This window comes from Aquarana catesbeiana, linkage group LG06, assembly GCF_042186555.1.
Source record: "Aquarana catesbeiana isolate 2022-GZ linkage group LG06, ASM4218655v1, whole genome shotgun sequence".
Classification (NCBI taxonomy): Eukaryota; Metazoa; Chordata; class Amphibia; order Anura; family Ranidae; genus Aquarana; species Aquarana catesbeiana.
In genome coordinates this window covers 357,257,603-357,272,166 of record NC_133329.1, presented here as the reverse complement: position 1 = coordinate 357,272,166, position 14,564 = coordinate 357,257,603, and the positions used below count along the sequence as shown (strand labels likewise).

The 14,564-nt window shown below is 41.8% G+C and overlaps 1 protein-coding gene across 2 annotated transcripts in view; it reads right to left on the bottom strand.

The window, feature by feature from the left end:
• Positions 1–13,984, bottom strand: part of PLA2R1 (phospholipase A2 receptor 1) — a 172,537-nt gene extending 158,553 nt beyond the window's left edge. For both annotated transcript variants that reach the window (XM_073634071.1, XM_073634072.1), the window contains exons 1-3: positions 13,699–13,984; positions 10,349–10,729; positions 7,552–7,725 (exon numbers count right to left, since the gene is read on the bottom strand). In XM_073634071.1, coding sequence (XP_073490172.1) covers positions 7,552–7,725; positions 10,349–10,729; positions 13,699–13,801 — 658 coding nt within the window. In that variant the 5' untranslated portion in view covers positions 13,802–13,984. The remainder of the gene's footprint in view (positions 1–7,551; positions 7,726–10,348; positions 10,730–13,698) is intronic.
• Positions 13,985–14,564: the final 580 nt, after the last annotated feature.

The following is a 14,564-nucleotide window of genomic DNA, read 5'->3' as shown; positions in this document are numbered from 1 at the left end:
TATTGATTGTGCAGGAGGACAATGAGTGTAAAGTGAGGGAGATATAAGTAGAGTGGAGATCTCGCGAGGAATTGTCTCAATCTTATTTTTGAAGTGATTAGCAACCTCCTGGGCAGTGAGTAAGTTAGTGGGTGGAGGTAATAGAGGACGAAGTAGAGTGGTAAAGATAGAAAAGAGTTGATGGGGACTGCGTGAGAGGGTGTTAATGAGAGTGAAAGTAGGTCTGTTTAGCAGTATGGAGGCAGGAATGGTATTTTTGAAGGGTAGATTTATATTGGCTGAAATCTTGCTGTGACTTAGTCTTACACCACAGACGCTCAAGAGCGCGGCTACATTTTTGAGGCTTCTGGTATTGTCTGCCTGCCAGGGTTGTAGTGGCTGGGGCCTGATTCTGTGTGTAGTGAGGGGGGAGAAGGTATCCAGGGTGCATGACAGTGAACTGTTGTAGACAGAAGCAGAAAAAAGAAGAGAAGGGTTAAGATGGCGAAGGTTTCTACGGGTAATAGTTTGGTAGTTGGAAGGCAAGCAGGAGGAAGATAAGGAGAGAGTGAAACTAATAAGGTGGTGATCAGAGAGAGGAAAAGGAATATTGGAGAGGTTGTGCAGAGTGCATAGGTAGGAGAATATGAGGTCAAGGCAGTTGCCAACAGAGTAGAAGTGTGTGTCCATTGTTTTAGGTCAAAAGAGGATGTTAGGCTCAGCAGCTTAGAAGTAGCGGGAATGTTAAGATTAACAGGGATGTTGAAGTCACCAAGAATGATTGTTGGAATTTCAGAAGAGAGAAAGAAGGGTAGCCAGGCAGAGAAATCGTCAAGGAAGCTTGATACTGGTCCAAGGGGGCGATATATCACAGCAATTCTCTATGAAACTGAAGAAAATAGACGAATACAGTGAGCTTCAAATGAGGAAAGGGACAGAGAGGGGGGTGGATGAAGAACCTGAAAAGTGCTTTGAGGGGATAGGAGGATTCCAACACCACTTCCTTTTCGTCCACTAGGCCTGGGAGAGTGAGTCCACAAGAGGCCACCATAGGAGAGAGCAGCAAGAGAAGGAAAGTCAGATTCTTGAATCCAGGTCTCAAGTAGGTTCAAGGAGTTTGTGATAAATAGGTCATCGACAGTGGTGAGTTTGTTACAAACAGAGCGGGCATTCCAAAGGGCACAGGAGAAGGGGAGGCTGGTTCTAGGCAGAAAAGGAATCGAAATGAGAAATAACATGCTCATCCATGTCTTTATGGACCTTGCTTTGTGCACTGATGTGCAGTCATGTTGCAACAGGAAGGGGCCATCCCCAAACCGTTCCAACAATGTTGGGAGCATGAAATTGTCCAAAATGTCTTGGTATGCTGATGTCTTAAGAGCTCCCTTCACTGGAACTATGGGGCCAAGTCCAATCCCTGAAAAACAACCCCACACCATATTCCCCCTCCACCAAATGATTTGGACACATGCACAAAGCAAGGTCTATACAAACATGGATGAGCGAGATTGGGGTGGAGGAACTTGACTGGCCTGCACAGAGTCCTGACCTCAACACAATAGAACACCTTTGGGGTGAATTAGAATGGAGACTGGCCTTCTCATCCAACATCATTGCCTGACCTCACAAATGCGCTTCTGGAAGAATGGTCAAACATTCCCATAGACACACTCCTAAACATTCATACTCACCTATATGGCTGTAGCATTAGACCGATGCTGCAGCCATATAGGTGAGTATGACTTTTTTTTTGTCCAGCTTCAGCTCTAAGACCGAGAAACTGCTTATCGCTCAGTTCTCGATCTTCACTGAGTAGAGAACGGTGGCTGTCAATCACCACTCTCTGCTCTGGCCCTCCAGCGTTCACTGGAGTGCCGGGGTGTGAAAGGGGTGGAAAGCCTGGCTTAGGATTTCAGGGCCGAGCTAACAGGCTGAGCCAGCTGCTGGTCAGGCATCTGAGTGGATCTCGAAATTAAAGTCCAGGGTCACAGGAATGTAGAAATAAGTGAAATAAGCAAAAAGCTTTGGCCATACTTCTCTTTTAAATAAAAGGTAACCTCAACCTCTTGAAGTCTAAGATAAATATGTCAGGAACAACTTTTTTACAAAGCCCGTACCTTGCCATTGACATTAGATGGAGAGGAAATTACACAAAACAAGAGCACAGAGAGGACGAATAAGGCTGGCCATACAAGGAGTGAATTTATTACCTGCAACCCATGAAATTCGCTCGATTTCCCCATCAACACAGACAGTGTTGATACGGGAATCCCTCCTGCCGGGCCATTGACTTCTCCTGGCAGGGGAGGACTAGGGAAGCTGTCTCCACCAGGGGAAGACAGTGATTATTGCTTGCGGCTATTTCAGCTGCTCATGATAATCTCAAGAGTATCTGACTGGTTGTACCCAAGTTGATCGATCAATTAACTTGGTACAATAAGCCTGTCCATTAACGGTTCGACTCTGGGCCTGTTCAGATTCGAACCATGTATTGTCGGCATAAGGCATGGAGAAATGAATGTGTGCTGCTTGCCTGATCAATGTTCCTCCCAAAAACTGTTGTCCTAGAAGTGTGGTCTTCAAAGTGGACATTACTGTCCCCTGGAGGCAAGGGGAAGATCCAAAGGGGACAGTGAGCGAAAAGGGAGAGGGCATCAGAACCAAGATAACAGAAAAAAGTCTGAAGACTGAACTTTTGCAAGGTCAGGATTCTAGGCTTTTCAGGCCACTCAGGTCATGTAATCCCCTGCGTCAGCCAGTGGTGGCTGGCCGGGGACAGGAAAGACTGCTCCGACAAGGGCTAGTAAATCCTAGAGGGGTAACATCACCCATATGCATCAATGGCCCATTCGATGTCGGCACTCCCTCCTCTCACATGTAGAGGCGTTGGCTAAAACAAGAGAGTGGGATCATGTGACCAGAGTTGCCTGAAAATAGGTAAGTATATACATTTTTCTTATATAGTTTAGTAAACATAGGTGTTGGGAGGGGGGAGGGACAGTTTTAAGAGTAGTTGGGGTTAAGCCAGAATTCCATTTTCAGGTTGCTCCACCAGTTTGAATGAAGTACAACCAGAAGTGTCTTGTTTTGTCAATTTTAAAAGAGAAGGATGTTATTATAGCTTTCATTTATGAGGCTGTAAATACCAGAATTTATTGTTTTTTCCAGCTACTTACATGTCTAGTATTATTTTATTAGCAAAGCTCTCAGAAGTATGTAGCAAGGTCCCAGGCCTCCTTTAGTCTAATGAGAACCTTCATAGCCAGGGTCAGCTGACATCCTTCTGTATAAAGTGGGTTGCAAGGTATAGTGGGTGTAATGCAAAGTAGATTCATGGTCACCAGACACTTCTTGAATGCAAAGAGATTTATTTTCTCTTAAACAAAACTATGGGCGAGAGGGTTAGGGCCAGGACACCCTTAGGTAGTTGCAATGCTAATTGGCAGACTCTGAGACTTCTACAGGTAGACAGCCATGCAGGAAAGGCATCCAGTAAGACACCACATCTGCATGTGTAGGAATGCTGTCTCCTATGGCAACAGTCTTGTGACAGTTCCTAACACAAGTTGTAATGAACTCCTTTACTTTCTGTACAATCACTTCTTGTAGATTTTCAGCCCACTAAGCTCCCAGTCTCTCTCACTAAACTTGCTGATTCACTGCCACTGAATCCCGTGAGCTCTTCCAATCTTCTTACTTTAGTATCTTCCTCAAGCCTCACCCCCACTTCCCTACTGGGTCCCTGGCCTGGCACTCCAGTTACTCCTCAAGTGTCACCCCACTGGCTGGGTCCCTGGCTTGGCACCTGCTGAAGTTTTTCGATTCTTCACTGCCCCCGGTGGGTGAGAATGCTGCTGTGGTACTTGCTTGAGCTACTCACTGTGGTCCCTGGTAATAAGGTGGATGGTCCCTTAGTGGCGACCACGACAGGTTCTCCGGCTGGCAGAACCGTCACTTCTGGTTGGACTGCAAGCCGCAATCCCAACCCCACGCTGCTCTCTTGCTTCTGGATAGGCCCTCAGACAGCCTAGCAGCCAGATGTGCCCAGGATAGACCCAAACTCCAGCCTAGCAGCCCGGGCAGCACAACACATGTCCACCCAGACAGGCGTCTAGGTGGCACAGAACACCGATCACCTGATTCAAGCCAAATATATAGGTTCTCCCAGCAGGCCAAGGAATTTAAGAAAACCCCTGCCCATTGGCTGAGATACCCCATATAATCCTAACCTGTCCTTGCTTTGCCCTTGTCTTATCTAATGTCACTAGGTATCCGGCCACCTAGTGGCAGACGAGAGAAGTGCAGCAATTCTAGACTTAGGGTGCATGTAATTTTAGGAGCAACCCTGCCTGAACATCAGGGTGCTACAAGTATCTATTTTATTGGCAGTAGCTGTGTTATACTTTGATAGTCATCAGTAGAGACTTAAAGATGTAGAGCTGATTTATTTGTTGTTGGTTAGATCAGTAAATTAAGATTGCAAATCCCAGTGTCTCTGGCATACGTAGAATTTGAATATTTTTGCCCTATCTTTGGAGCCACTACTTTGCAAGATCCGATCAAATCCGGATATCATGGGTTTGTCAGTTGAAGGGACGCAGTATAAGATCTCTGCATATGCTGACGATATGCTCTTTTCAATGACCAACCTGATGATATCCCTCCCTAACCTTTTCCAAGAAATTGAGATATATGGCTTCCTGTCTTATTTTAAGATCAACCTTTCGAAATCAGAAGCTATGGGAGTTTCAATTTCCAATGATGTGCTGAGATCATTGAAGTGCAGTTATAAATTTAAATGGCCAGACCAAGCCCTGAAGTATTATTATTATTATTATTAAACAGGATTTATATAGCGCCAACAGTTTGCGCAGCACTTTACAACATGAGGGCAGACAGTACACTTACAACACAAATCAATACAGGAGGAATCAGAGGGCCCTGCTCGTTAGAGCTTACAATCTGAAGTATCTGGGAACTCTTATAAGAGCAGATCTTTCATGTACATATAAGCTAAATTGTCCACCATTATTACACAAAGTATGGATTCTTTTGAAGAAATGGCAGAGAGGGTTCCACTCCTGGTTTGGGAGGTGCATTATTATTAAAATTAATGTTTTACCATAGTTTTTGTATCTATTTCAGGTGTTACCCATTGCTATACCAAAAAATTTCTTTAAACAGATACTCCATCCTTACCGGATTTATTTGGGCACACAAACATCCAAGGATCAGAAGATCCTTGCTGACCCTACCTAAACAACACGGCAGGCTAGCGATACCAGACCTGTACAAATACTATCAGGCAGTTCTGCTGAGCCGCCTGATCGATTGGAGTCGACATGGGAACTGGAAAATATGGTCAGGACCAGAGTAGGCACAGGATAGCGTTTAACTACAAAGGGCCCCATGGTGCTTTTGTGATCTTCCATCCATTATTAAGACACATCCATTGATAGGACCAACGTTACATATGGGTTTTGGGCTCACCTCTAAAGATAGACTATCGTCAATAGACTCCCCACTATTCCCCATCTTGGGGAACCCACAGTTTGAGCTAGGTTTGAGGAGGGGGACTTTTGGGGCATAGATGGATCAGGGTTTTTTTCAGGCCTCTCATTTTGTGACCTTGGGATCATGGCCTACATTACAGATGATGAGATTGGGATCCACTCCATATTAATTGGATTTCTGGCGAGCGGTGCAGCTGAGACATTTTCTTAATACTTTAACCTTCCCAGGTAGTTATGTGCGTAACTTAACACCATTTAAAGAATACTGCAATGGGAGTGGTCCACTTCCTCAAACACTTTCAAAGATATACGCTCTGCTAGCCGCACATCCGGAGGACTTCCAACTGCCATTTTTTAGGAGATGGAAGATGGATTTGAATAGAACCTTTTCGAAGGAGCAGCGTGCTAATATAGTACACAATATATTTGAATCTTCAATCTGCACGAAAATGCAGGAAACAAATTTTAAGATCCTGTCTCAGTGGTACCGTACTCCGGCTTTACTGCGAAGATGCTATTTGGTTATACCTGATAGCTGCTGGTATTGCAGGGAGGAAAGTTGGACAATACTGCATGTTTTGTGGTCTTGTCCCAGAATTGAGGGTTTCTGGAGAGACGTCCGGAGAACATGTCCCAGAAGACAACGGGGGGCTCGCCGCAGAAGAGGATGTGACTTCCTCGGCTGCGGCCCGGCTGGATCGGAAGTACTCTTAGTTTAGGAAAATGTTCTGTCTTTCATTCTGAATGGCACCCCAACATGTATATACAGTAGGAGCTCTGTGTTGCAGAGTGATGAATTGGTGCAGCTCAGAATTATTGGGCTGCCTTAACTCATGGGATGGAGTCATGCAACACAGTTTGCATTATTAATGTACATTAATGCAATGCACTACAATACTAAGGCCGGAAAGGGGCCTCCAACTGGCATAACTAAAGCAAAGCCCAAGTATTTTTGTTGGTGAACTCATAGTTTGGTATCTACCAATGCAGTAGTGTGCTTACCAATTTACTTAATAGGGGTGGAGTATCTTTTAGACTTTGGTGGGATTTCAGAGGGCTGGCAGTGCATTGTACAGCAAATATGTAAAATATACTATTTAATCAACGTATTCATTGCTTTAAAAATTGTTTTGTGTTTTTTTTTATATAGCTAGTATGGGTTTTAGAATTAAAATTTATTACATTAGCTTCCTGTAATTCTCCTTACAACACGGCTCAGGACTGACTGCATTGCACAGTACTGTCAATTTAACACTGGGTAGTTGCAGACAGGAGGAGAAAGCAGAGTGGTGACCTCATTGGTGTGTTGATCCTGCATTATCCAATCAGCAAGCTAAGGGTTGTTTGGCTCCAAGCTGCATTTTTTTCAGCTTTGGACAGAGTGGAGACGAATTAGAAAACCTGTCAGGGATCATTCTTCTCTGTGCCCCTTTAGGGAGATGCACCCTCTCTAATTGTCCCGTTTACTGTTATCACTGAAAATCAAAGAAAATCACAAATTTTGTTTTGTCTATAAAACAGTAATAGAGAGAAAATCTTCCAATAAGGACACTAGTTCTTGCAACCCTGATAACAACCAGAGATTTTCTCATGTTGGATGGATTTCCTTTTACTTCCTGTTTTGGCTATATGATAAGAAGTAAAGGGAAATCTCCCCAATGGGACACAACTGGCAAAAATTATCTGACAGTGATTATAACTCTCCCTTAAGCTAGCCATAGATGAGTTTTGTTTTTCGTTTGAAATAACTGAGCAGTTCCTCCATCCACACAAGGGAGGTGGATGGTGGAATCCTCCCCCCTTACCCTATTGTATTCCGACAACGGGACTCAAAATACACTGATCAGCGCTGCAGCTGTTTAGCTCCAAGTGCCGATAACACGAAAATATACCAATAGTCCCGCTTGAGAGAGGTCCATCATTAGATCAACTCTTCTCGAGCTGAAACGCCCATAGATGGATCAAAATTGGGCTGGTCCCTGCAAAGTTTTGCTTTTAGTTCTACTTTTTTTACTACGTTTTGCTAGATATATTTGAATTTAGATCATGTAAACTTTACCATATGTGGGACAGTATCCCCATTTTTTGTGCTTGTCAAAGGACACAGTGGTGGCACAAAATGGCATTCCTTCAGGTCTTCCAATGGTAGTACATTCATGGAACCAGCTGTTTTGGAATTTAAATGGAAATACACAAGGCTTTCCCCTGGAATTCCCTTTAAGAGTAAAGATTTCTGAAAGACAAAGTAATAATTTATCAGTATGGCAAAATTAAAAGAGGCAGCACAGGCGTAATTGATAAAGACTACACAACACAAGGTAGAATTAAACACATGACTGTCTGTGTCTAGAATTATTTTTCCTTCGTTGTCTCATTGAGGCGCAGGGAAGAAAATTCACTTCTAAGATTTTAACATTTTAGAGCTGTCCCTTAATAAGAATTAAGGGTAAAGCCGCGTACACACGAGTGGACTTGCCAACGGGCTAAACTCCGTCGGCATTTCCAACGGAAAGATGTAGAACATGTTCTATATCTGAGTCCGTCGGAAATGCCGACAGAAAAAGTCTGATGGGGCATACACACGGTCGGAATGTCCGACCAAAAGCTCCCATCAGACTTTTTCTGTCGGGACGTTCGGCCGTGTGTACGCAGCATAAGTCCTCCAATGGGGACACCTGTCCTGGGGACATCTTTTTAAAGCCAGCCATTCAGTGCATGGATCAAAATTTGGCAGGTTCAGCGGGTTCAACATAGACAAATAGAACAAATTTTCAAAAAATATTGGCCACTCCTCAGAGCGGATAGACAGTTACGGACTATTTTACCGGAAAAAACGAAATTTGTATATAAAAGGGCACCCACATTAAGAGATTTAATAGCAAAAAATTGTCCAGATCCACCGAAAAAAATCACATGAATTTACGTTCTTTCAGGGAAAAGGTCTTTTTCCTTGTAAAAGGTGCTATGTGTGTAGAAGCACCAATCTAAATGCTCAAAAATGCAATAAATTCATCTCTAGTACCACAAATAAAGAATACTAATAAAAGAATTCATATCATGCAGAACAGAAGGGGTAGTGTACATATTGCAATGTCCCTGTTCATTGCAAAATGTAGGAAGAACCAAGCCGACCAATGTGGAAGAGAATACAAGAATACATACAGAACATTAGGAACGGTTTCCCGAAACACAGTGTCTCCAGACATTTTGCACAGTGTCATAATAAAAACCCTACAGGCCTCAAGTTTTGGGCAGTTGATAAATACAAACCCCACTGGAGGGGAAGTAATAAAGTTAGAGAGCTGAGTAAAAGCGAATCAAGATGGATTTTTGATCTGAACTGCTTTATTTATGATTTTTGATAAGTGTTTTTGATATATGCCACTAGATGGAGCCAAATAAGCCTTTTAGATATAAGTGAGTTTTAATTTTAAAAAAGGGTCATAACATTCACAAAAAGGGTCACAATAGTTTTAATATAATATTTTAAAGCACATAGCTGTATATAAGTTTTAAGCCAGTTAACGCTATATGGATTGTGCAATACTATATATATGGATTGTGTAATACTATGTATAAATTTCCACACAATGAAGAGTATTATTAGTGTGATTGATGGCAAGATGATCCAATGACTCATGCGTCACCGTGGTAACCGATATACAAATCGTAGCTCTTATACCGCAACATTCGTCACATGGCTTCATTTCCCTTGAGAAAGTCACATGACCTGTGAAGCAACGCGTCGGAAGGAGTTGGTGATGACATTTTATCATTTTTTTTTCACACAAATGGAACTTTCTTTGGGTGGTATTTAATCACCATTAATTTTTTGATTTTTTGCTAAAGAAACAAAAAAAGACCGAAAATTTTGAAAAAAAAAAAGAAAACATTTTTCATAGTTATAAAATTTAGCAAAAGGTGATTTTTCTCCTTCACTGATGTGCGCTTATGAGGCAGCACTGATGGGCACTGATGAGGTGGCAATGATGAGGCGGCACTGATGGGTACTGATGAGGCTGCACCGATGGGCACTGATGAGGCTGCACTAATGGGCACTGATGAGGCAGCACTGGTGGGCACTGATGAGGAGGCACTGATGAGGCTGCACTGATAGGTGGCACTGATGGGTACTGATAGGCGGCACTGAAGGGCACTAAAAGGGGGCACTGATAGGCAGCACTGATAGGTGGCACTGATGGGCACTAATGGGCACTAATAGGCAGCATTGATGGGCACCCATAGGCACTGGTAGGCAGCACTGGTAGGCAGCACTGATAGGTGACACTGATGATGATGCACTGATTGGCAGCACTGATGGGCACGGATGGACACTGATAGGTGGCGGTGATGGGCACTGATAGGTGGCACTGGTGGGCACTGATTAGCGGCACTGGTGGACACTGATAGGTGGCACTTTGTGGCACTAATTAACAGCACTGGTAGGCACCAAGGCAGGGACCGATGTCCCTGTAACAGAAGTCGGTTACTGGCTTTATTTTTTTCTCCTGACGCTGATCGTGAGGAGAAAAAAAGTCGATAACCGGCTTTGATTTACTTTTGATTTACTTCATTGGCTGACAGCTGATCGTGTAGTAAAGAGCCCGCTGTGTTTGACCCTTTACCCCGATCTGTGATAAGCTGAGTTCAAAGGACTGTGAGCAGCGCAATCACAGGGGGATGTCTATTGACACCCTCCTGGCACTGGAAGCCCACACTGTAGCTTTCATTCTGCTATACCGCAGAAGGAAAGTGGTTAATCAAGTCCAGTATAAAAAAATCAGGCTGCATCCCCTATTTTTTACATACTGAATCTGTAAATGAGTTGTGTGTAAACTTAAAAAGTTAAAAGTCACCTTGGAAATTGTAGTCGCATAAATTGTCACGAAAAGATCCATAACCTCTCCATGTATGTAATAATTGTTTGCTGGCAATCACTTTTTCTCCAACAGCAGCAAGCTTGTAATTGTTGATACCAATCAGAAGGCCATTGTTGCACTGCCAGCTCAGGGTGTGATGGTCGGAATCACATTCAACCATTGCTAGGGGCTCTGCGGGATATTGGAGGTCCAGTCCGAGGCACTTCCTGCTTCCCAGGTTGTACAGTCGCTGTCCTGTACCCCACATCCATCGTATGTCATTATTAAAGGGCTCACAGCTTGACAGAAATAGGCCGGTTTTGTTGACCGAAATGCACAAATGGTTCTCTCTGCTTTCTAAAATAAATGGATCTGGACCTGCAAAAATATATTTGTTTAAGTCTCAGCACATCATATATATGTAAACCAAATCTGAATGGCATTTAGCCTGTTAAAGCAGAAATCATAACACAGATAGCAAGGATAACTTGCCACACATTTGTGGCAGTGTTGAATTGTAAGTCTATTAACTTGCTGCACATTTTCACTGGCAAATTGTACACTTGCAGAGCACTTGAAGCACAAGCTCTAGTTGACACTTTTCCAATTTGTGGCAAATTTGCGTGGCAAGTCTCTAGCAAGAGCAAAGTTGCAGCGGTGAGTCTACAGCAAGATCTCCGCAAGTCACAGTGCCCCCTGTTGCACAACGTAACAGAACCAGAACTTGCAGCAGAATTGCAGAATGTTTGTAAAGATAGTTGGTCTGGAGTCATGCAATGCGGATTTGCTGCAATTGTGCAATAAACTTGGCAAGTCTAGGAATAGCTTAACAAGTCGTTTTTAAACTTGCAGCTCAATTGCTTGCTATCTGGGAAACAATTGTCATGTTTATTTTCCAAGATAGCTAGGATAACTTGCTACAAATTTGTGGCAGTGTTGAATTGTAAAACTGTCAACTTGCTGCACATTTTCACTGGCAAGTTATACGCTTGCAGAGCACTTGAAGCACAAGTTCTAGTTGACACTTTTCCAATTTGTAGCAATTTTGCATGGCAAGTCTCTAGCAAGAGCAAAGTTGCAGTGGTGAGTCTACAGCAAGAGCTCTGCAAGTCTGCAGCATGAAAATTCAGCCACAGTGACCCCTGTGGTGGGATGACTATTGCCAACATAACTGAACCAGAACTTGTAGCAGGCTTGCAGAATGTTTGAAAAGAAAGTTGATCTGGAATCATGCAATGCGGACTTGCTGCAATTGTGTGCTTGTGAAGTCTGGCAAGTCTAGCAATAGCTGAGCAAGTCATTTTTAATCTTGCAGCACAATTTCTTGCTATCTGGGAATTTAAATAGTATACGATTTTCACCTTTTTCAAAACCTTTGTTTGCATATCAGCACTCCTCTTCACATGTACCCCCTAATTCTACATACTTCTTGTCTGTTGCAAGTTTGCTGCTTGTCATGTCGGAGGACGGTTTTCCTGATGGTGAAAACAGTGGAGTATGCCAATACAACAATGTGCTTTGGCATGGCTAATTGTAAGAGAGCAAAACAAGGTGAAAAATGGGAGATAGGGAGAGAGTGTTGTCACCCTGAATGGAAGAAGTGACCGTATCCTTTTAAGGCGGAGCATAGTTTTTTTTTTAAAAAAAAGCAGATAGAGTTTTTTTGGTTCTATTCCGCCAAACAAACTCTTTTACTTGTAGAAACTAAAAAAGAAATGTACAAACTATTTTGTTTGTACACTGAATGGGTCCCAGTCCTTTCCTGCCATTTGTGAAATGGCGAGAATGGTGCTGGATGCCAGGAAATTGTAACTTTAGAATGCATGTGTATCAGTGGCTGCCCAATGGCCGAAGAAAGAAGACAATGGACCTGGAAGAAGAACAGAAGATGACAGCAATGGCGATGGAGCAGTGGTAGGGAGCACCTACTTTGCATTTCTGGAGAAGTATCAGAGGTAAGTGTGCATTATTGTGCAAGTAAAGGAAAATATATATATGTTCAAAATTTTTAAAAAAACAACCTTTGAAATACAGAGTAAAAAGAAATAATTAATATTAATAAACTGTTTTAAATTGTTATACAAATAAACTATATACAGTATTTTAAATCAAATCTTTATTATTTTTTGTCAATACCATGGTGTGGGTGGATTTCTGCCAGTTACAGGCTGTGTCACGCCCCTCCAGCCTGTGTCTTAGAATAAGAGGGAGATGAAGCCTCCATTAATCTACATGTAATATACCACCTCCATTGTGTTTAGCTGGTTAGTGGACATGGAGGAGGAGGGAAGGAGTGGGCTGTAATTTACCACTGTGTATACACCCACATGTGTGACTCAATAGTCCTATGGGCTGCTCAGATGTGATAGGGAGGAAATGCTCAGCAGAGCTGCCACCACAGGTGCAAACTCTCTAGCTGAATTGGGGACATGGACAGAAGGAGGAGATAGAGAGCTGCAGGATCAACCAGATTCTTTGTAGAATACAGAAAACGAATCTCATAGTGACTGAGTGAGAATGAACAGCATGTAATACCACCATTTATTGATAGCTTTTTTCTTTTTTTTATGATGTGGGTTTAGTGACACTTTAATGTTGTTTGGGAGAGTTTAATTCTGCTTTAATATGTGGGCGGATATTATGTTGCTCATTGAACCATATATTTCTGTTGGTTAACATATAAATGCTGTAACTTGATTTTAATGCACAAAGTAAATATGTTCCTTTGCATTTTAAATCTGTTTATATGACCTGTATTGTCTCTCTAAAAATTATTTGACAATAAATCAGAGTATTGAAATACATTTAGCCACTAGAGGGGATATCTATGAGTCTGTACTTCTAATACAGCAAAAGAAATATGGTACACCCAGGATGTAAAAACTGAATCTGCTACAAAGTAAACTATAAACATATCATCATTGTCATCTTTGGATCGGGTGAATTCTTTTATACAGCACCCACACTACAGGACTCACTGCCAATCCATTGTCCATAAAGCACCCTCTGTTGGTATTTTTAAAGACTTAAGTCAATTCACCCAGATTTAGAGCAACACTAGATCAATCCTTCTTTTAAAAAGATCCCAATATCAAATTGAAAAAATAAAATAACATTTTAAAAATATTTTTTAAATCAATAATAATAATAATAATAATAATTATATATATATATATATATATATATATATATATATATATATATATAAAATTATTTTTTTCAGTTTGATATATGCATATAGTGCAGAAAGGCACATTAGACAATTATACAAGCTTAGGTAATTACTTCCTGTGCTGTTACACAACAATGTATATCCTGCAATAAATATTGCTGTGTGTTGCACTCACTGTATGATGTGGAATCTGCAGGACTGGAAGGAAGGTACAACCCAAACAGGAGCACAAAGCCAAGCGTACTGCTAATCAGTGTGTGACTTCTTGCTGGAGTCATGACTTGTGCAGAATTGGATATCACAGAGCTATGTTCTCATACTGGAATGTAAAGCTTCTTCTTGTCTCGCATAGATAGGCAGAGGGTTGGGAAGAGTTCTGGTATGTGTGCTGGTTAATGATTTTTCAAAGTGCTTGCTATAGGATGTTTAGGAGGATGGGAGGCTGGACTGCTATTTCAGAGCTCCCGTCGGCTGATTTTAGAGCAAAAACTTTTTTTTTAAAGTTTCTTTCTGAATGTATGAAGCAATGTAGTTGTACACATTCCCAGCTAACAGTTGACCCTTATTTCCAGGGCAATGGCCGGAGTTTGTATTTCTGTCCTTGAATTTGTTCTTGCTTTTTGAGTTTTGAGCACACAAATACCTCATTTGTACATGAATTGATTTACAAAAGCAAAAAATAAAACAAAAACAAACATAAAAAATCTAATCCAAAAAAAGGAGAAGATTTGATGGACAAGTTGGTCTTTTTTATGCAGTCACTCTTTTACATTTCTGTATTTACATGAACAAGATCATTGTTCGCTTGTTTCATTGCTATCAAAAAGGGGTTGGAAGCCTGATCCCCAGTCAGGCGACCAAAGAATGGGGCATATTGGACTATTACGGTACAGTAATTAAGGGTAACCATAAGGAGCAAGTAACGGCAGTAATAAAAATAATAATTCATTTATTGATGCAACGGACAAAACATGATAATACAATAACACTTAATAAAAGTACAGGCATATCACCAATGGATTCAATAGTATACAGTACAGC